At 47.6% G+C, this 22978-nt stretch overlaps 1 protein-coding gene across 1 annotated transcript in view; it reads left to right on the forward strand.

The window, feature by feature from the left end:
- The window catches only part of RTF1 (RTF1 homolog, Paf1/RNA polymerase II complex component), a 70844-nt gene that overhangs the window by 36866 nt on the left and 11000 nt on the right, over window positions 1–22978 (forward strand). The window contains exons 3-8 of the mRNA XM_001142072.8: window positions 922–1069; window positions 5686–5890; window positions 15999–16113; window positions 17370–17481; window positions 21535–21670; window positions 22151–22328. Of these exons, the coding sequence (XP_001142072.1) occupies window positions 922–1069; window positions 5686–5890; window positions 15999–16113; window positions 17370–17481; window positions 21535–21670; window positions 22151–22328 (894 nt within the window). The remainder of the gene's footprint in view (window positions 1–921; window positions 1070–5685; window positions 5891–15998; window positions 16114–17369; window positions 17482–21534; window positions 21671–22150; window positions 22329–22978) is intronic.

Raw genomic sequence — 22978 nt, forward strand, 5'->3', positions numbered from 1 at the left:
GAGCTCAGGAGTTCAAGGCCAGCCTAGGCAACATAGCAAGAACCTGTCTGAAAAAAAAAAGAAAAAATAATAATTAAATTATATGTTTATTATGCAACTTTTCTCTTGTTTCTAAGAGATTCCAGACCAGAAGTTCTAAAGTTTTAAGCAAGTTTTCAAAAATCTAGGCTGGGGCCAGGCACAGTGGCTCACACCTGTAATCCCAGCACTTTGGGACGCCAAGGCAGGCGAATTGCTTGAGCTCAGGAGTTTAAGACCAGCCTGGGCAACGTGGTGAAACCCCATCTCTACAAAAAATACACAGCTTAGCTGGGTGTGGTGGTACACGCCTATGGTCCCAACTACTTGGGAGGCTGAGGCAGGAGGATAAGTTGATCCTGGGAGGTCAAGGCTGCTGAGAGCCCGAGATCGCACCACTGCACTCTAGCCTGGGTGACACAGCGAGACCTTGTCTCAAAAACAAAAATCTATGCCAGGTGCAGTGGCTCATGTCTGTAATCCCAGCACTTTGGGAGGCCGATACAGGAGGATTGTCTGAGCTCAGGAGTTCAAGACCAGCCTGGGCAACATAGTGAAACCCCGTCTCTACAAAAAATACAAAAATTAGCTGGGCGTGGTGGGGCACACCTGTAGTCCCAACTACTCCAGAGGCTAAAGTGGGAGGATGGCTTGAGCCTGGGAATCAGAGGTTGCAGTGAACCAAGACTGTGCCACTGCACTCCAGCCTGGACAATAGAGTGAGACCCTGTTTCAAAAAAAAAAAAATTTTTTTTTTCAAAAATCTGTATTTTTTTCATATGAAGTGTATTTGTTTTGGATTCAAAGATGAATGCCAGAGACTCTTAACTCTTGAGTCTTCCAGCTTTTCCCAATAAAGTCCCTATTCCTATTTCAGTCTTCCTTTTTCTTTTCTCCTTATAGTGGACATTTGGGAGCAATAAAAATAAGAAGAAAGGAAAAGCCAGAAAAATAGAGAAGAAAGGAACCATGAAGAAACAGGCCAACAAAACTGCCTCCTCAGGCAGTTCAGACAAAGACAGTTCAGCTGAGAGCTCAGCCCCTGAGGAAGGTGAGCTGAGAAGCCTAGACCTGGAAGGTCAACTCCCACTCTTGTCAGCTTGAAGGTGCAAAGGCAGAAGTGGGGAGGAAGGGGGGTACTTGCATTCAGCATGACCTCTTCTTTAGAGCAGTGGTTCTTAACTTTTTCCATGGTCATGGATGCTTTGAGAATCTGAATGAAGCAAGAAAAATGCATGCAATTCCAAAGGTTGGTGAGACCCCTGAAACCTATCCCTGGAACCCACGAGGATTCCTGCATTAGTCTTGAATAACCTGAGTGCCTTTCCCTCCCCTTTTTTTCTTGCTTATGCATAGTCTGACTGAGGAGGGAATCTCAGTAGAAAATGTTCCTTTTCTGGAAGCCAATTCCAGAATTTTTCAACACTAGTTTGAAAAGTGAACTTGGGCCAGGTGCAATGGCTCATATTTGTAATCTCAACACTTTGGGAGGCCAAGGTGGGAGGATCGCTTGAGCCCAGGAGTTCAGGACTAGCCTGGGTAACATAGTGAGATCCCATCTCTACAAAAAAATTTAAAAATTAGCTGGGTGTTATGGTATGCACCTGAGGTCCCAACTACTTAGGAGGCTGAGGCGAGAGGCTTGCTTGAGCCCAGGACTTCGAGGTTACTGTGAGCTATGATCACACCACTGCACTCCAGTGACAGAGCAAGACCCTTTCTCAACAACAACAAAAAAAGTAGGAAAAAAAAAAAAAGAAAAATGCAGGGACACTGGAAGAGAAAATAGAAGTGAACTTGTTCCAGGACTAGAATGATAACCTGTAAATTATAAAAATTTTAAAAACATTTTTAAAAATAATGTTTACATAAAAGCTGACTTTATAAAATTGGCCTAACCCGGTTTTGAGCACATGCCTATGAATGTTAGCTCAAATTGAGTCAAGGGCAGTTCCTGTTAAATTGCTGGCTTAGTTCAATACTCATTGTACTCACATACTTTTTCCATGCCAACATTTGTCCTATTAAGATCTACTGTTATGATAAATTCACTAATCAATTTTTAATTGTTCATTAAAATGTGTTTTTTTATTTTTTATTTTTTAAATTTATTATCGAGACAGAGTTTCGCTCTTGTTGCCCAGGCTGGAGTGCAATGGCGCGTTCTTGGCTCACTGCAACCTCTGTCTCCCGGGGTTCAAGAGATTCTCCTGCCTCAAGCAGCTGGGATTACAGATGCTCACCAGCACACTTAGCTAATTTTTTGTATTTTTAGTAGAAATGGGGTTTCACCATGTTGGCCAGGCTGGTCTTGAACTCCTGGCCTCAGGTGATCCACCTGCCTTGTCCTCCCAGAGTGCTGGGATTACAGGTGTGAGCCGCCACACCCGGCCATAAAAAAAATTTTTTTTTAATGCCGGCTAATAAATGAAAAAGAAATTATAGGGTTAGAAGAATCACCACTTTTCAATCATAGTGATAAAGTTGATTTACTCAAGAATCCTCAATGATTGTTAAAACCACTGGGTGAGAGTTTGTTGGAAAACAAAATTTTATAGTCTTAAACCTTCTCCCTATACATACTATTACACAAAGAGGAAAAGGTGCCTTTACAAAGGGAAAATCTGGGAGACACCACCTTTACCAAGTAATCCAAATTAAAATAATGGGACAAACAGATGTTAGGGCTTCCTGATGTGATACATTGAAAAGGACACAATCACTTATGGAGTATTCTTGCCAAAAATTCATAACCTGAATTGTTTCTTAACAAATCAACCAAACCAAATGAAGTGGACATTTGATAACTGTTGCTATTTCAACTTAAATTAACTAAAAAGTCATGTTTAAAATTTAGTGTTTCAGTTGCACTAGCCACATTTGAGTTTGTGAATACCCATATGTGGTGGCTGCTGTTCAGATAGACAAAATTTTCATCACCACCTCACAGAATTCTACTAGACAATTTTTTGGGGCTTATACTCTTCAAAAATTCAGTGCACCAACAAGTGGATAAAGAAAATGTGTATGTATGCCAGCCGGGCATGGTGGCTCACACCTGTAATCCCAGCACTTTGGGAGGCCAAGGCAGGCGGATCACAAGGTCAGGAGTTTGAGACCATCCTGGCCAACATGGTGAAACCCCGTCTCTACTAAAAATACAAAAATTAGCTCAGCGTGGTGGTGCATACCTGTAATCCCTAATACTCTGGAGGCTGAGGCAGGAGAATCGCTTGAACCAGGGAGTTGGAGGTTGCAGTGAGCCGAGATCACCCCACTGTACTCCAGCCTGGTGACAGAGTGGGACTCTGTCTCCAAAAAAAAAAGAAAGAAAATGTGTATGTATGCCATGGGATATTAGCCACAAAACGGAATGAAATAATGGCCTTTGCAGCAACTTCAATGGAGCTGGAGGCCATTTTTCTAAGTGAAGTAACTAAGGAACGGAAAACCAAATATAGTATGTTCTCATGTATAAGTGGTGTTTAAGCCATCAGGATGCAAAGGCATAGAATGATATAATGGGGCCAGGTGTAGTGGCTCACGCCTGTAGTCCCAGCACTGTGGGAGGCCAAGGCAGGTGATCACTTGAGGTCAGGAGTTTGAGACCAGCCTGGCCAACACAGTGAGACCCTGTCTCTGCTAAAAATACAAAAATTAGCCAAGCATGGTGGTGTGCTCCTGTGGTCCCAGCTACTCAGGAGGCTGAGCCCCAAGAATCGCTTAAAGAGGAGGTTGCAGTGAGCCGAGATCAGGCAATAGAGTGAGACTCTGTCTCCAAAAAAAAAAAAGAATGATATAATGGACATTGGGGACTTGGGGAGGGAGTGAGGGTTAAAAGAGTACATATTGGGTACAGTGTACACTGCTTGGGTGATAGATACACCAAAATCTCAGAAATCACCACTAAAGAACTTATCCATGTAATCAGGCCAGGTGCGGCGGCTCACACCTGTAATCCCAGCACTTTGGGAGGCCAAGACGGGGATCACCTGAGGTCAGGAGTTCGAGACCAGCTGGACCAACATATTTTCATCTTTACTAAAAATAGAAAAATTAGCCGGGCGTGGTGGCATGTGCCTGTAGTCCCTGTTACTTGGGAGGCTGAGGCAGGAGAATTGCTTGAACCCGAGAGGTGGAGGTTGCAGTGACTGAGATCAGCCTAGGCAACAAAAGTGAAACTCCATCTCAAAAAAAAAAAAGGCTGGGCGCGGTGGCTCATGCCAGTAATCCCAGCACTTTGGGAGGCTGAGGTCGGCGGATCATGAGGTCAGGAGATTGAGACCATCCTGGCTAACATGGTGAAACCCCATCTCTATTAAAAAAATACAAAAAAATTAGCCAGGCGTGGTGGTGGGCACCTATAATCCCAGCTACTCAGGAGGCTGAGGCAGGAGAATGGCATGAACCCGAGAGGCGGAGCTTGCGCTGAGTCGAGATCGTGCCACTGCACTCCAGCCTGGGCGACAGAGAGAGACTCTGTCTCAAAAAAAAAAAAAAAAAAAAAAAGAGCTGCTGGGGGCCAGGCGCAGTGGCTCACGCCTGTAATTCCAGCACTTTGGGAGGCCAAGGCGAGCGGATCACTTGAGGTCAGGAGTTCAAGACCAACCTGGCCAACATGGTGAAACCCCATCTCTGCTAAAAATATAAAAATTAGCTGAGTGTAGTGGTGAGCGCCTGAGCTACTCGGGAGTCTGAGGCAGGAGAACTGTTTGAACCCGGGAGGTGGAGATGGCAGTGAGCCGAGATCGCGCTGCTGCACTCCAGCCTGGGTGACAAGCAAAAACTCCGTCTCAAACAAAATAAATAGGCTGGACATGGTGGCTCACACCTGTAATCCCAGCACTTTGAGAGGCCAAGGTGGGCGGATCATGAGGTTGAGAGATCGAGACCATCCTGGCCAACACGGTGAAACCCCATCTCTACTAAAAATACAAAAATCAGCTGGACTTGGTGGCGTGCACCTGTAGTCCCAGCTACGCAGGAGGCTGAGGCAGGAGAATCGCTTGTGAACCAGGGAGGTGGAAGTTGCAATGAGCTGAGATCACACCACTGCACTCCAGCCTGGGGCAGAGTGAGACTCCGTCTCAATAATAATAATAATAAATAAGATGGGGCCAGGTGTGGTGGCTTACGCCTGTAATCCCAGCACTTTGGGAGGCCAAGTCAGGAGGATTGCTTGAGCCCAAGAGTTCGAGACCAGCCTTGGCAACAAAGCGAGACCCCAATTCTATTTAAAAAGTAAAAATAAATAGGCACAGTGGCTCACGCCTGTAATCCCAGCACTGGGAGGCCGAGGTGGGCAGATCACCTGAGGTCAGGAGTTCGAGACCAGCCTGAACAATATGGTGAAACCCCGTCTCCAATAAAAATACAAAATTAGCTGGGTGTGGTGGCACACACCTGTAATCCCTGCTACTTGGGAGGCTGAGGCAGGAGAATCGCGTGAACCCGGGAGGTGGAGGAGCTGAGATTGTGCCACTGCACTCCAGCCTAGGCAATAAGAGCAAAACTCCATCTCAAAAAAAAAGTAAAAACAAATAAGTAAAATAACAAACTGGTTTCTTACTGTAGCTGAAAGAAGGGTGATGTTGTCAACATTGTGGAGCCGCTTGTGGCCTGTCTTCTGTAGCATAGTGTAATCTTGTGTTTGGGCCTTTGTTGCAGGTGAAGTGTCAGACTCTGACAGCAACAGCTCCTCTTCCAGTTCAGATTCAGACTCTTCCTCAGAAGATGAAGAGTTCCATGATGGCTATGGAGAAGACCTCATGGGAGATGAGGAAGACAGGGCCCGTCTGGAACAGATGACAGAGAAAGAGAGAGAGCAAGAACTGTTCAATCGCATAGAGAAGAGGGAGGTGTTGAAAAGAAGGTAAGGTTGTCCTCGTTGTCATCCCCCCCCGCCCCCACCTTTTCTGTTCATCTCTTTTCTCATACTTCCTCTGTCCTTCACTCCTGACCTACACATGGAGACTGGCATTTGGAATTGACTGTTAACATGATGAGACGCAAGTGATGTATTAAATTTCAATCACATTCATTATTTACTCGGTGCCACTGGCTTTGTTTACTAATGTACATTATTCAAAAGGTTTTATTCATAAGACATTATTTATGTGCACTATTTAATCTTCACAACTGCTCTGTGAAGTTGGTTATACCATATTACAGAGGTAGACGCTTAGGCTTAGAGACATTAGGTAACTAAAGAGTAAGCTGCATGAAGGGAGAGACTTTGTCCTTTTCACCACTCTATTCTTAGTGCCTAGAACAGTACCTGGCACAGAGATATGCACTAAATACTAGTTGAGTGAATGAATGAAGAAACTTGCCCAAGGTGATTTAGCTGGTAAGTGGTAGAACTGGATTTCAAACCTGGGACCCTCTGACACCATAAAACACGCTGTGGCCATACCCTCTCCTGCCTCACATTTCCTGTCATTTTACCTATTCTGTAACACCGCACTACAGGCAGCATTCTAAAGGGAATTACATACTTTGGGAGGCCGAGGTGGACGGATCACCAGAGATCAGGAGTTCTAGACCAGCCTGGCCAACTTGGTGAAAACCCATCTCTACTAAAAATACAAAAAAATTAGCCTGGTGTGGTGTTGTGCACCCGTAGTCCCAGCTACTCAGGAGGCCGAGGCAGGAGAATTGCTTCAACCCAGGAGATGGAGGTTGCAGTGAGCTGAGATGGCGCCACTGCACTCTAGCCTTGGTGAGAGCGAGACTCTGTCTCAATAAAAAATAAAAATAAAAATAAATAAATAAAAGGAATTACAGGCCAAGTGTGGTGGCTCACACTGGTAATCCCTGCACTTTGGGAGGCCAAGGCGGGCGGATCACTTGAGGTCAGGAGTTCGAGACTCGCCTGGCCAACATGGTGAAACCCATCTCTACTAAAAATACAAAAAATTAGCCAAGCATGGTGGTACGCGTCTGTAATCCCAGCTATTCGGGATCCTGAGGCAGGAGAATGGCTGGAACCCAGGAGGCGGAGGTTGCAGTGAGCCAAGATTATGCCACTGGACTCCAGCCTGGGCGACAGAGGGAGATTCCATCTCAAAAAATAAAAAAAAATAAAGGGAATTACAGGCCTGGTGTGGCGGCTCACACCTGTAATCCCAGCACTTTGGGAGGCTGAGGTGGGTGGATCAGTTGATTCCAGGAATTCAAGACCAGTCATGGCAACATGGCAAAATGCTCTCTCCTACAAAAAATAGTCAGGCATGGTGGCCCATGCCTGTAGTCCCAGGTACTTGGGAGGCTGAGTCAGCAGGAGTATCATTTGAGCCCGGAATGTAGAGTTTGCAATGAGCTGAGATTGCACCACTGCACTCCAGCCTGGGTGACAGAGTGAGACCCTGTGTCAAAAAAAAGGGAGGGGAATTACAGAGATTGTTTTTGTCTTGAACAAGATCAGTACATGATTTGATTTCTACTGAGCAAAAAGTATTGAAGTAATCATAAGATTGCGTTGGTTTTAGAACATGAATACAGTAATGATTGAGAGTAATATGGGAACACATCAAATGATATGTAAAAATTAAATGAACAAATGGTGTTTTAAAGCTTTATATTTTACAAATTGGCTTCAAATTGTTCACGCTCCTAGGTTGAAATAATTTTCCAAAATTCATATTTGGAGCCCTGTCTTCACAGGATTCAAGACTTGGAATTTCTCCTCATTATGTACAAGTTAGGTATCTGACTATGCTCTAGCATAGTTTTTGTATTTTTTTAAAAAGTCAAATGTTAAATTACTTTTTAATATTTAGAAGCTGCTTCAATGTTTTGAACTTTTGCCATATTTTAAATGGAAAAGTTTTAAATATGGCAGTAGTTCTTCCTTATCTTCTAACAGAATTTCAAGGTAAAAATAAACTTGGCTTTTGTCTTGGAAATAAAATAGCCCTCAGAACAAGGATCCTACCTATTTAATCTTATGAAAGGAGAATAGAAGCATTTTCTTTGGCAGCACTTAGTTCCTTTTCATCTGGGAGTTCTGTTTGTCCCTTCTGGAGACCATATTAAGTATGCTGAGTTATCCTAGAGAAGAATGTTTGGCTTTCAGTCAGCAGCAAGCAATAGACATTTGATTTTTGTTTTTTGTTTTTTTTTTGAGACAGACTTTCACTCTTGTTGCCCAGGCTGGAGTGCAATGGCACGATCTCGGCTCACCGCAACCTCCACTTCCTGGGTTCAAGTGATTCTCCTGCCTCAGCCTCCCAAGTAGCTGGGATTACAGACGCCCGCCACAATGCCCGGCTAATTTTTGTATTTTTAGTAGAGACAGGGTTTCACCATGTTGGCCAGGCTGGTCTCAAACTCCTGACCTCAGGTGATCCACCTGCCTCAGCCTCCCAAAGTGCTGGAATTACAGGTGTGAGCCACCGCGCTCGGCTTCAACATTTGTTTTGAGTGTGAATCCTTCCAAGTTTACCTATATTGGAACAAATAGGACTTAATAAACTGTGCTGGAGTTACCAGATGGTTTAAAATTTGTATATCTGAACTGTGGAAAGCATAGTAAGATGTTGTCGTGTAAGGCCAATAAGTCCTATGACAAAATCACAAAGTAGCTCAAGGGTAATAGGTGGCTTGTCTCAAACTTAGTTTTTATGTTTTTCACCTTATGTGAATGAGACAGTTGACTGATTCAGTGACTTCTTAAAAAAAAATTTTTTTTTTTTTTAGACAGAGTCTGGCTTTGTTGTCCAGGCAGGAGTGCAGTGGTGTGAACTCGGCTCACTACAATTGCCACCTCCTGGATTCAAGCCAGCCTCCCACCTCAGCCTCCCAAGTAGCTGGGACTACAGGCTGTAGGCTACCATGCCTGGCTAATATTTTTTCTTACTTTTTTTTTTTTTTTTTTTGAGATGGAGTCTCACTCTGTTGCCCAGGGTGGAATGCAGTGACACGATCTTGGCTCACTGCAACCTCCGCCTACCAGGTTCAGTGATTCTCCTGCCTCAGCCTCCTGTGTAGCTGGGATTACAGGCATGCGCCACTATGTCAAGCTAATTTTTTTTTTTTTTTTTGAGATGGAGTTTTGCTCTTGTTGCCCAGGCTGGAGTGCAATGGCACAATCTCGGCTCACTGCAACCTCTGCCTCCCGGGTTCAAGCAATTCTCCTGCCTTGGCCTCCCCTGTAGCTGGGATTACAGGCGCCCACCACCACGCCCAGCTAATTTTTGTATTTTTAGTAGGGACGGAGTTTCACCATGTTGGCCAGGCTGGTCTCCACCTCCTGACCTCAGATGATCCACCCGCCTCTGCCTCCCAAAGTGCTGGGATTACAGGTGTAAGCCACTGTGCCTGGCCAATTTTTGTATTTTAAGTAGAGACAGGGTTTCACTATGTTGGCCAGGCTGGTTTCCAAGTCCTGACCTTAAATGATCCTCCTGCCTTGGCCTCCCAAAGTGCTGGGATCACAGGCGTGAGCCACCACACCCGGCCTGGCTAATTTTTCTTTTTTTTTTTTTTTTGAGACTGAGTCTCGCTCTGTCCCCCAGGCTGGAGTGCAGTGGCGCAACCTCAGCTGACTGCAAGCTCCGCTTCCCGGGTTCATGCTATTCTGCCTCAGCCTCCCAAGTAGCTGGGTTTACAGGCGCCCGCCACCACACCCAGCCAATTTTTTGTATTTTTAGTAGAGATGGGGTTTCACCGTGTTAGCCAGGACGGTCTTGATCTCTTGACCTTGTGATCTGCCTGCCTTGGCCTCCCAAAGTGCTGGGATTACAGGTGTGAGCCACCGCGCCCACCAGCCTGGCTAATTTTTCATATTGGCCAGGCTGGTCTGGAATTCCTGACCTCAGGTGATCCACCCACCTCGGCTTTCCAAAGTGCTGGGATTACAGGCGTGAGCCACCTCTCCTGGCCCTGTAATTTTTTTTTCTTTTTTTTTTTTTTAGAGAGGGGGTTTGCCATGTTGCCCAGGCTGGTCTTGAACTCCTGGCCTCAAGCAATTTGTCCACCTCGGCTTCCCAAAATGCTGGGGTTACAGGTGTGAACCACCACCCCCAGCTTCAGTGACTTTTTTTAGTGACTATAAGAATGGTTTAGTGTGCTGATTATTAAGACAGAGAGGTTCAGAGCCATCATAGAAAATTGATATTTTTTTTTTTTTTTTTTTTTTTTTTTTTTCTTTTTTATTGATCATTCTTGGGTGTTTCTCGCAGAGGGGGATTTGGCAGGGTCACAGGACAATAGTGGAGGGAAGGTCAGCAGATAAACAAGTGAACAAAGTTCTCTGGTTTTCCTAGGCAGAGGACCCTGCGGCCTTCCGCAGTGTTTGTGTCCCTGGGTACTTGAGATTAAGGAGTGGTGATGACTCTTAACGAACATGCTGCCTTCAAGCATCTGTTTAACAAAGCACATCTTGCACCGCCCTTAATCCATTCAACCCTGAGTGGATACAGCACATGTTTCAGAGAGCACAGGGTTGGGGGTAAGGTCACAGATCAACAGGATCCCAAGGCAGAAGAATTTTTCTTAGTACAGAACAAAATGAAAAGTCTCCCATGTCTACCTCTTTCTACACAGACACGGCAACCATCCGATTTCTCAATCTTTTCCCCACCTTTCCCCCCTTTCTATTCCACAAAACCGCCATTGTCTTCATGGCCCGTTCTCAATGAGCTGTTGAGTACACCTCCCAGATGGGGTGGTGGCCGGGCAGAGGAGCTCCTCACTTCCCAGTAGGGGCGGCCGGGCAGAAGCGCCCCTCACCTCCCGGACGGGGCGGCTGGCCCGGCGGGGGGCTGACCCCCCCACCTCCCTCCCGGAGGGGGCGGCTGGCCGGGCAGAGGGGCTCCTCACTTCCCAGTAGGGGCGGCTGGGCAGAGGCGCCCCTCACTTCCCCGACGGGGCGGCTGGCCCGGCGGGGGGCTGACCCCCCCACCTCCCTCCCGGAGGGGGCGGCTGGCCGGGCAGAGGGGCTCCTCACTTCCCGGTAGGGGCGGCCGGGCAGAGGCGCCCCTCACCTCCCGGACAGGGCGGCTGGCCGGGCGGGGGGCTGACCCCCCCACCTCCCTCCCGGACGGAGCGGCTGGCCGGGCAGGGGGCTGACCCCCCACCTCCCTCCCGGACGGGGCGGCTGGCCAGGCGGGGGGCTGACCCCCCCACCTCCCTCCCGGACGGGGCGGCTGGCCGGGTGGGGGGCTGACCCCCCCACCTCCCTCCCGGAGGGGGCGGCTGGCCGGGCAGAGGGGCTCCTCACTTCCCGGTAGGGGCGGCCGGGCAGAGGCGCCCCTCACCTCCCGGACAGGGCGGCTGGCCGGGCGGGGGGCTGACCCCCCCACCTCCCTCCCGGACGGGGCGGCTGGCCGGGCGGGGGGCTGACCCCCCCACCTCCCTCCCGGACGGGGCGGCTGGCCGGGCGGGGGGCTGACCCCCCCACCTCCCTCCCGGACGGGGCGGCTGGCCGGGCGGGGGGCTGACCCCCCCACCTCCCTCCCGGACGGGGCGGCTGGCCGGGCGGGGGGCTGACCCCCCCACCTCCCTCCCGGACGGGGCGGCTGGCCGGGCGGGGGGCTGACCCCCCCACCTCCCTCCCGGACGGGGCGGCTGGCCGGGCGGGGGGCTGACCCCCCCACCTCCCTCCCGGACGGGGCGGCTGGCCGGGCAGAGGGGCTCCTCACTTCCCAGAAGGGGCGGCCGGGCAGAGGCGCCCCTCACCTCCCGGATGGGGCGGCTGGCCAGGCGGGGGGCTAACCCCCCCACCTCCCTCCCGGACGGGGCGGCTGGCCGGGCCAGGGGCTGACCCCCCCACCTCCCTCCCAGACAGAGCGGCTGGCCGGGCAGAGGGGCTCCTCACTTCCCAGTAGGGGCGGCCGGGCAGAGGCGCCCCCCCCACCTCCTGGACAGGGCGGCTGGCCGGGCAGGGGGCTGATCCCCCCACCTCCCTCCCGGACGGGGCGGCTGGCCAGGCGGGGGGCTGATCCCCCCACCTCCCTCCCGGACGGGGCGGCTGGCCGGGCGGGGGGCTGACCCCCCCACCTCCCTCCCGGATGGGGCGGCTGGCTGGGAGGGGGGCTGACCCCCCCACCTCCCTCCCGGACGGGGCGGCTGGCCGGGCAGAGGGGCTCCTCACTTCCCGGTAGGGGCGGCCGGGCAGAGGTGCCCCTCACCTCCCGGACGGGGCGGCTGGCCGGGCGGGGGGCTGACCCCCCCACCTCCCTCCCAGACGAGGAGGGAGGACGCTCCTCACTTCTCAGACGGGGTGGCTGCCAGGCGGAGGGGCTCCTCACTTCTCAGACGGGGCGGTTGCCAGGCAGAGGGTCTCCTCACTTCTCAGACAGGGCAGCCGGGCAGAGACACTCCTCACATCCCGGACGGGGCGGCAGGGCAGAGGTGCTCCCCACATCTCAGACGATGGGCGGCCGGGCAGAGACGCTCCTCACTTCCCAGATGTGATGGCGGCCGGGCAGAGACGCTCCTCACTTTCCAGACTGGGCAGCCAGGCAGAGGGGCTCCTCACATCCCAGACGATGGGCGGTCAGGCGGAGACGCTCCTCACTTCCCAGATGTGATGGCGGCCGGGAAGAGGCGCTCCTCACTTCCTAGATGGGATGGCGGCCGGGCAGAGACGCTCCTCACTTTCCAGACTGGGCAGCCAGGCAGAGGGGCTCCTCACATCCCAGACGATGGGCGGTCAGGCGGAGACGCTCCTCACTTCCCAGACGGGGTGGCTGCCAGGCAGAGGCTGCAATCTCGGCGCTTAGGGAGGCCAAGGCAGGCGGCTGGGAGGTGGTTGTAGCGAGCCGAGATCACGCCACTGCACTCCAGCCTGGGCGCCATTGAGCACTGAGTTAACGAGACTCCGTCTGCAATCCCGGCACTTCGGGAGGCCGAGGCTGGCGGATCACTCGCGGTTAGGAGCTGGAGACCAGCCCAGCCGACACATCGAAACCCCGTCTCCACCAAAAAAATACGAAAACCAGTCAGGCGTGGCGGCGCGCGCCTGCAATCGCAGGCACTCGGCAGGCTGAGGCAGGAGAATCGGGCAGGGAGGTTGCAGTGAGCTGAGATGGCAGCAGTACCGTCCAGCTTCGGCTCGGCATCAGAGGGAGACCGTGGAAAGAGGGGAGAGGGGAGAGGGGGGAGGGGGGAGCGGAGAGGGGAGAGGGGAGAGGGAGCTCTATCTACCACACAGTCCTTCTCTCTTTTTTTTTTTTTTTGAGCTTTTGCATTTCTTTAAGTAGAGATGGGGTTTCACCATGTTGGCCAGGCTGGTCTTGAACTCCTGACCTCAGGTGATCCCACCTGCCTCACCTCCCAAAGTGCTGGGATTGCAGGTGTGAGCCGCCGCGCCCGGCCCAATCCGAAAATTGATATTTTTGTAGTTCGTTTGTTTAGCTTCAGGGCAGTGCAATATGGAAACTCTGGAATTTCCTGAATCTTTTTTACTTTAAAAGCTCTTTATATGGATCGCATTTAATCTTTGTAGTCTTTTTTATGTAAGCACCATTAGCATCCTGTTCTCTAGCCAGCAGCACCAGTAGTGAGATGTCATTTTCAGTTGTTAGATTATTCATGGGGGCAGGAAGCATAAAAGGTAGCCTGGTTGTAGAAAGGGCACTGACATTGCAGTCAGAAGGTCGAGGGTCAAGTCAGACTCGCTGGAGGGGTGATCGGAGTTAAATCACTTTCTCTTCCTGCCTCGGCTTCCTCCTGGGGGTTGTTGTAAACCTCAAGAGAGATTATATACATAAGAACATTATGTAAATGTAAACTATCACTAACTCTAAAAAATAACTTTGTTTAAAATAACCCACTTAAAGTGTATAATTCAATGGTTTTTATATGTCCACAGAGTTGTGCAATCATCACCACAATTAATTCTAGAGCATTTTGTCACTCCTCTATTTCCCCATAAGCCTCCCAGCCCTAGGCAACCACTAATCTCCTTTCTGTCTCTCTAGATTTGCCTATTCTGGATATGTTTATTATTATTGTTGTTGTTATCAAGACAGGGTCTCGTTCCGTCACCCAGGCTGGAGTGCTGTGGCATGATTATAGCTCACTGAAGCCTCGACCTCCTGTGTTCAAGCAATCCTCCCACCTCAGCCTCCCAAGTAGCTGGGACTATAGGCGTGTGCCACCACCTGGCCAATTTTTTAAACTTTTATTAAAGAAGAGGTCTCGCTATGTTGTCCAGGCTATTCTTGAACTCCTAGCCTCAAGCAATCCTCCTGCCTTGGCCTCCCAAAATGTTTAGATTACAGGCATTAGCCACCATGCCCGACCTGGATATTTTATATAAATGAAATCATAATATGTAGTCTTTTGTGACTGACTTCTTTCACTTAGTATGTTTTTGAGGTTTATCCATTTAGCTTGTATTAGTACTTCACTCCTTTTTATGTCTGAGTAATATTCCATTTTATGTATATACCACATTTTGTTTATCTGTCCATCTGTTGATTTATATTTGTGGTGTTTCCTCCTTTTTGCTATTGTGACTGGTGCTGCTGTGAACGTTTATATACAACAATTTGAGTACCTATTTTCAGTTCTTTTGAGTGTATACTGGAAAGTAGAGTTGCTGGCTGGTACGGTAACTCTTTCTAACTTTTTGAGAAACTGCAGCTGCATCATTTTAGATTTCCCATCGGCAATAAGTGTACTAGTTTCTCCACATCTTCACTAACACTTTAACACTTGTCTTTTCCTTGTTTTGTTTTTGTTGAGACAGGGTCTCACTCTGTCGCCCAGGCTAGCTAGAGTTCAGTGGTATGATCATGGCTGGCTGCAGCCTCAATCTCCTGGGCTCAAGCAGTTCTCCCACCTCAGCCTGCCAAGTAGCTGGGACTACAAGCATGTACCACCATGTCCAGCCAATTTTTAAAATTTTTGTAGAGACAGGGTCTCACCATGTTGTCCAGGCTAGTCTCCAACTCCTGGACTCAAGTGATCCTCCTGCCTTGGCCTCCCAAAGTACTGGAATTACAGGTGTGAGCCACCGTGGCTGGCCTCCCTTTTTGTGATAAGAGCTATCCTGGTGGGTGTGAAATGGTCTTTCATTGTGTGTTTTTTGTTGTTGTTTGTTTTCAAGACGGAGTCTCACTCTGTCGCCAGGCTGGAGTGCAGTGGCGTGATCTTGACTCACTGCAACCTCCGACTCCTGGGTTCAAGCGATTCTTCTGCCTCAGCCTCCCGAGTAGCTGGGATTACAGGCACGTGCCACCATGCCCAGCTAATTTTTGTATTTTTAGTGGAGATGGGGTTTCACCATTTTGGCCAGGATGGTCTCAATCTCCTGACCTCGTGATCCGTCCACCTTGGTTTCCCAAAGTGCTGGGATTACAGGTGTGAGCCACTGCACCAGGCCTGTTTGTTTGTTTGTTTGTTTTTTGAGATGGAATCTCACTCTGTCTCACTCTGTCGCCCAGGCTAGAGTGGCGCAGATGAGTACAGCAATACCCTATATATGTTCTCTTTCTCTCTCTCTTTTTTTTTTTTTTTGAAACGGATTCTTGCTCTGTCGCTAGGCTGGAGTGCAGTGGCGCGATCTTGGCTCATTGCAACCTCCCTCCCGGATTAAAGCGATTCTCCTGCCTCAGACTCCCAAGTAGCTGGGACTACAGGTGTGCGCCACCATGCCCAGCTAATTTTTGTATTTTTAGTAGAGACGGGGTTTCACCATGTTGGCCAGGATGGTCTCGATCTCTTGATCTCCTGATCCCCCCGCCTCGGCCTCCCAAAATGCTGGGATTACAGGTGTGAGCCCCTGTGCCTGGCCCATAGTCTCTCATTTTAAACATATTCCAACTTAATGCTATCAAATATTTTATATTTTGTTGTAATTAACATATTAAATATTTTTAATGTACTTAAAAGGTACACCAGAGTTTCTTGCAGGAAAGCCAAAATATCTATTAGCTCCTTTCCCTTAGTTCCTTTCTCCTATCTAATAGAAATCAGTTTTTATATACATTTCATTGCTACTTAAAAACCAAATATCTTTTAACCAGATTTGAAATCAAGAAAAAACTAAAAACAGCCAAAAAGAAAGAAAAGAAAGAAAAGAAGAAAAAGCAAGAAGAGGAGCAAGAAAAGAAAAAACTGACACAGATTCAAGAATCTCAGGTAGGAGATTCAGTGTTCCTCATTGTCCAAAGAATAAACCTGTTTTGAGTGTGTGTGTGTGTGTGTGTGTGTGTAAAAGGTGGATTTATATTAATCAGCCTAAGTTTATTAGTATAAGACTTGTGACATGGTTTCATTAATCTCTGGACATATCACCATTAGCTGTGCTGTTAACTCCTTAGCACTTTTTCCTTTGCTTTCCTTTTTCCTTTTCTTTTTTTCTTTCTTCTTTCTTTTTCCCTTTTCTTTCCCTCCCTTCCTCCTTCCCCCTTCCCTTCCTCCTTCCCTTCCTCTTTCCTTTCCCTGGTCTCATTATGTTTCCCAGGCTAGAATACAGTGGCTATTCACTGGCACAGTCATAACACACTGATGCCTCAAACTCCTAGTCTCAAGCAGTCCTCCTGAGTTGCTGAGACTACAGGCATATGCCACCGTGCCCGGCTTTCACTGAAGTCTGCATTTAAAAAGCAGCCCTCAACTGCAGTGACTCACATGTGTAATCCCAGCACTTTGAGAGGCCGAGGCGGACAGATCACTCAAGGCCAGGAGTTTGAGACCAGCCTGGCCAACGTGGCGAAATCCCGTCTCTACTAAAAATACAAAAATTAGCCTGGCGTGGTGGCTTATGCCTTTAATCCCAGCTACTCGGGGGGCTGAGGCACAAGAATTGCTTGAACCTCAGAAGCGGAGGTTGCAGTGAGCTGAGATCATGCCATGGCCCTCCAGCCTGGGCAGAAGAGCGAGGCTCTGTTTTAAAAAAAAAAAAGCAGCCCACTAGTGAGTGAGCATCCCTTAAGGAAAAGTTGGTAAACAACCTGTCCTAGGTAGCCAGATGCTTATGATGTTTACTTAGATGTATATCATCCTTTACTTGGTATAAATATAGCTGGGAAAATAATCTCTGTATTTATCATAAATGAGACTCCATCTCAGAAAAACAACAAAAAAAGATAATGTGGGGCTGAGTGTAGTGGCTTATGCCTGTAATCCCAACATTAGCTGTGTTGTAGTGTGTTCTTCCAGAAAGAGTTTATTCGGATAATTCTTGAACTTGCTATTAGGCGTTTTAGACAGGGCTTACTTTACTGCGCTATCCTCTTTGTCCACAAGAGGATGCTCTCTCCCCTTACATAAAAGCTCTAAGTTTTTGCAGCCCATATAGATTGATGTTGGAGGACTAAATGCATTAAGTAGGTTTAGAGAATCGTATCAGCTGTTGGTAAAAAGGGTCATCCTATATATCCTTCCCTTCCTAGGTAACATCCCACAACAAGGAACGGCGTTCCAAGCGGGATGAGAAACTAGACAAGAAATCTCAAGCCATGGAGGAGCTAAAAGCAGAGCGAGAAAAACGAAAGAACAGAACAGGTAAGCGAGGGAAATATAATGGCTACTTGTGTCTTTATATGATTTGACTTCCTGGTGTCCATTTTCATTTTGCCCTCTTGTTATATCTTTCTCATATAAAATTCCAGCACATACCCAGAATAGTATAAACATCCACAAACCCATCATCCAGCCACAGCAGTCAGCTCTTGGCCAGTCTTGTTAAATCTATAATCCTTTCATCAGATTATTTTAAAGCAAATACCAGCATTATTATATTTTAACCATAAATATTTCAATATGTTCCTCTAAAAGATAAGTACTTTTGTTTTAAACCTAACTATAATACCATTATTACACCTAGAAATAACAATGAACTCTTTGTCAAATATCTAGTCAGTGTTCAAATTTTTCTATTTGTTTTGTAATTTAAAAAACAAGATTTTAAAAACATTTCTATTGTTTTGTAATTTAAAAAACAAGATTTTAAAAACATTTCTATTTGTTTTGTAATTTAAAAAACAAGACCACTTGAATCAGGATCTTAAAGTCCATACATTGTGATCTGTTAATATGTCCCTTAAGGCATTTAATCTGTATGTTTTCTTCCCCATCTCTTTGCCCTGCCTTGCAGCGTTATTTGCTGAAGGAACTGGGTCATTTGTCTTCTGGTTTCTCACATTGCTGACTGCATCTCGTTTTTGTTGTTGAATGTGTTTCTGGTCCCTTGGGTTTCCTGTAAATGGTTAGTTAGAGCTACAGAATTGGTCAGATTTGGGTTTGTTCTGTTGTTGTCATTGTTGCTTGTTCTTGGGGAAGGCTGATTTTTAGGTAGTGGTATGTATTTCCATCAGGAGACACATGATATCTGACTGTCTCTCAGTTTGTGATGTTAACAATCCTGTCAGTTAGCTCTTACCACAATAATGTGAAGTAACAAACCAACCCCTGTTCTGCTCATGCATCTGAAGTTCAACTGCAATTCACCCGCCTGATGGCATGAGTTCAGCTAGAATTATCTCCAAGCTATAGGTGGTAGCCAGGTCTGTTCTACCTCTCTCTTCCTCCCTGGGCCAGTAAACCCCGAGCACTTTTATATGGTGATGACAGAAGTATAAAAGGGGCAAGCAAAGACACACATGCCTCTTAGGGCCTAGACTTGGAATTGGCATAGTGTCACTATGGGGCCGGGAAGAATGACTAAGGCATATAGCAAAGGACATGGGTATAGAGATGGGTGAAGAATTAGAAAGGATACTGTGGGGGCCGGTCGTGGTGCCTCACAATTGTAATCCTAGCACTTTGGGAGGCCAAGGTGGGCGGATCACCTGAGGTCAGGAGCTTGAGACCAGCCTGGCAAACATGGTGAAACCCCATCTCTACAAAAAATACAAAAATTAGCTGGCCATGGTGGTGCATGCCTGTAATCCCAGCTCCTCAGGAGGCTGAGGCAGGAGAATCCCTTGAACCCGGGAGGCGGAGGTTGCAGTGAGCTGAGATTCCGCCACTGCGCTCCAGCCTGGACAACAGAGTGAGACTCAATCTTAAAAAAAAAAACAACAAAAGATAATGTGGGGCTGAGTGTAGTGGCTCACGCTTGTAATCCCAGCACTTCGGGAGGCTGAGGCTGGAGGATTGCTTGAGGCCAGGAGTTCAAGACCAGCCTGGCCAACATGGTGTAAGCCCATCTCTACTAAAAATAAAAAAATTAGCCAGGCCAGGCACGGTGGCTCACACCTGTAATCCCAGCACTTTGTGAGGTCAGAGCAGGCAGATCACGTGAGGTCTGGAGTTGGAGACCAGCCTGGCCAACAGAGTGAAATCCCGTCTCTACTAAAAATACAAAAATTAGCCAGGCATGGTAGCACATGCCTGTAATCCCAGCTACTTGTGGGGCTGAGGCACTGAAAATCACTTGAACCCGGGAAGTGGAGGTTGCAGTGAGCCAAGATCCTACCATTGCACTCCAGCCTGGGCAACAAGAGTGAGACTCTGTCTCAAAAAAAAGAAAAAGAAATAATAACGTGTTCTGTCCTAGTAGCCACTGATGGTCATTACCTAGATAATTTAATTCATTAGGAGTTGCAAAATGGTGATATTTCGAATCTGTCATTCTTTCCTCATTCATTATCTAGCCTGCTTCTATAAAGAGAAACCTTTTTTTTTTTTGAGACGGAGTCTCGCTCTGTCGCCCAGGTTGGAGTGCAGTGGCGCGATCTCGGCTCACTGCAAGCTCCGCCTCCCGGGTTCACGCCATTCTCCTGGCTCAGCCTCCTGAGTAGCTGGGACTACAGGCACCTGCCACCACGCCCAGCTAATTTTTTGTATTTTTAGTAGAGAAGGGGTTTCACCATGTTAGCCAGGATGGTCTTGATCTCCTGACCTTGTGATCCGCCCTCCTCGGCCTCCCAAAGTGCTGGGATTACAGGTGTGAGCCACCGCACCCGGCCTAAAGAGAAACTTCTAATCAGCTATTTAGTTACCCCCCAGGCACATTTTGAACAGGAAAGGCAAGATAAATGCTTGATTAATTTTCCTTTCGTTTACCAGTTTTTGAAAGAATGAGATAGTTCCTGGCAAGGTACAGTGGCTCACATGTGTAATTCAAGACCAGCCTGGGCAACATAGTGAGACCCTGTTTCTGCAATATTTTAAAGAGAGAGAGATAGTTTTTAGCAACTTCCAAAGATGACTGATGGGTTTTATTTATTTTGAATATCCTTGTGAACTCATCATTTTTAACGTGCTTTATGTGTTTTAATCCATTGCAGTTATTTTTCCTTCCTTCCTTCCTTCCATCCATCCATCTTTTTCTCTCTCTCTTTTTTGAGACAGGATCTCTCTCTGTTACTCAGTCTGGAGTGCAGTGGCGCGATCTCGGCTCATTGCAACCTTCACCTCCCGGGTTCAAGCGATTCTCCCACCTCAGCCTCTTGAGTAGCTGAGACTACATGCGTGCACCACCACCTAATTTTTTTTTTGTATTTTTAGTAGAGATGGGGTTTAGCCATGTTGGCCAGGGTGGTCTTGAACTCCTGACCTTAAGTGATCCGCCTGCCTTGGCCTCCCAAAGTGCATGAGCCAACATTCCCAGCCTAAAATTTTTTTATATTATTCTTTTTTCTTTTTAAATCATAAGTACACAGATTAACCTGCCATCTTAGATTAATGGTAGCATATTATACACAGTTTTCTCTCTCTTTTTTTTTTTAGCCACCACTCCTGGTTTGTTTTTTGTATTTTTGGTAGAGATGCAGATTCACCATGTTGCCCAGGCTGGTCCCAAACCCCTGAGCTCAAGTGATCTACCCACCTCGACCTCCCAAAGTGCTGGGATTACAGGCATGAGTCACCATGCCTGGCCACGTTCCTTTTTTTTTTTTTGAGATGGAGTCTCGCTCTGTTGCCCAGGCTGGAGTGCAGTGGTACAGTCTTGGCTCACTGCAACCTCTGCCTCCCGGGTTCAAGCGATTCTCCTGCCTCAGCCTCCCAAGTAGCTGGGATAACAGGTGCCGGCCACAACGCCTGGCTAATTTTTGTATTTTAGTAGAGACAGTTTCACCATGTTGACCAAGCTGGTCTCGAACTCCTGACCTCAAGTGATCCACCTGCCTCTGCCTCCCAAAGTGCTGAGATTACAGGCGTAAGCCACCGCACCCGTCCCCACATTCCTTTTTTATAGCTGCATAGTAGTTCATTGGTAGATGTACCAGTGGTGATTTAGCCACTCTCCTATTTTAAATTTTCCTCAGAAGCTTCTGAAGTCATCATGAGTCTTTCCCCCTCTTTCCTCCCCATAGTCAGGTGTCTTGAGTGCCATAAAAGAGAACTGTCAGTAGTGTTGGTGACCCTTTCTGCCCACCTAGTATCAATCTTCCAGCCCTTTTTTCTTCTGCTGGGGCCTGACATTTGGCACCTGAATAATTTTAACTCTGTGTTTTAACTCATTTCTGTATATACCCCAAGTTAGCACAATCCAGTCTAGAGAGGACGGAGCTGTGTATTTGAGTCCTCTTCCATTTCCAGTTCTTTTTCAAGGATGAATTCATTTTCTTGTTGAGAAAACCTAGGTAAACATCTCTTCTTTCTTTCTAGCTGAGCTCCTTGCCAAAAAACAGCCATTAAAAACCAGTGAGGTCTACTCTGATGATGAAGAGGAGGAAGAGGATGACAAATCCAGTGAAAAGTCAGACCGCTCATCACGAACATCATCGTCTGATGAAGAAGAGGAGTAAGCTCTTGTACATTTTGGTCTAGTAGGCAGGATAGGTGGGTTTTTGAGGAAGAGCTTGGTATCGTTTCCAAAATCTCCCTGGTTGGGCCACTAACTCTGACGTGGTTACCTTTGGTTTGCTGAACTGAGTTCCCCAGCACGTCAGCCCATTCATTTGGCTGCTAGCCTGTACGCTTAGACATTTCACCTGGGCCTGGAAGGTAGGAACTGACTTCGTGTCATTCTCAGATTGGCCTGGAGCTTTCATTCATTTTCTTACTCTGATGGGTTATCTAAGATGGCAGCCTCATTTGAAACAGCTCATACTACTGGTCAGGAACAGGATCCTATTACAAGTCTTTGCTGGTGCTTCATTTACTTCTCCTCCTAGGCTAGTCACATGTACTTTGGTTAAGTTTTGAGGAGTTGATATTATTTTTCTGTCTTGTTCTGTTTTTATGATGAACATTTTTTCCAGTGCCCCTTTGTTCCTCTTAGGAAAGAAGAGATCCCTCCCAAATCCCAACCAGTTTCCTTACCTGAAGAATTGAATCGGGTTCGATTATCACGGCATAAGCTAGAACGCTGGTGTCACATGCCCTTCTTTGCTAAAACTGTCACAGGATGTTTTGTGCGGATTGGCATTGGAAACCACAACAGCAAACCAGTTTACCGGGTTGGTATTTCTTCCCTTGGACAAGTGTCCATGCTTTCAGTATAATTAGTCTCAACTGAGGGCAGGAGCTACTGAAAAAATCGATCACTCTTCTGTCAGCATTTGATGGAAAGTAGACTCCAAGTGGGATCCCCATAGAGCAGTGAGGTGCCCAGGAATCCTTCATGACTTGTCGCCAAGAGGAGGACTTGGAGCCCAAGGGCCTGGAAGATTTGGATGTAGAATAATTTTCTCTATTCTCCCTTCAGTATAAAAGGGAGAAGGGAGGCATCTATGAAGTGTTCATTGGGAGTTACATAATCTAAAAGATTTATTCATTTGAAAAACCAATGAATGAAAAGTTTCATGTTGCATACCAAGTGACTTCTACGCCAGGGAATTGTATTGAGGTTAAAAAAAACCCTCCAGACTAATACAGGTTATTATGTAGGTTCCAGCACTGCTTCTGTGGTCTAGGTGGACTGGGCACAGTGGCTTACTCCTGTAATCCCAACACTTCGGGATTTATTTATTTATTTATTTATATTTTATTTTACCATTATTATTATTATTATTTTTTTTTTGAGACGGAGTCTCATTCTGTCACCCAGGCTGGAGTGCAATGGCGTGGTCTTGGCTCACTGCAACCTCCGCCTCCCGGGTTCAAGTGA

This window comes from Pan troglodytes, chromosome 16 (genome assembly GCF_028858775.2).
Source record: "Pan troglodytes isolate AG18354 chromosome 16, NHGRI_mPanTro3-v2.0_pri, whole genome shotgun sequence".
In the NCBI taxonomy this organism is placed as follows: domain Eukaryota; kingdom Metazoa; phylum Chordata; class Mammalia; order Primates; family Hominidae; genus Pan; species Pan troglodytes.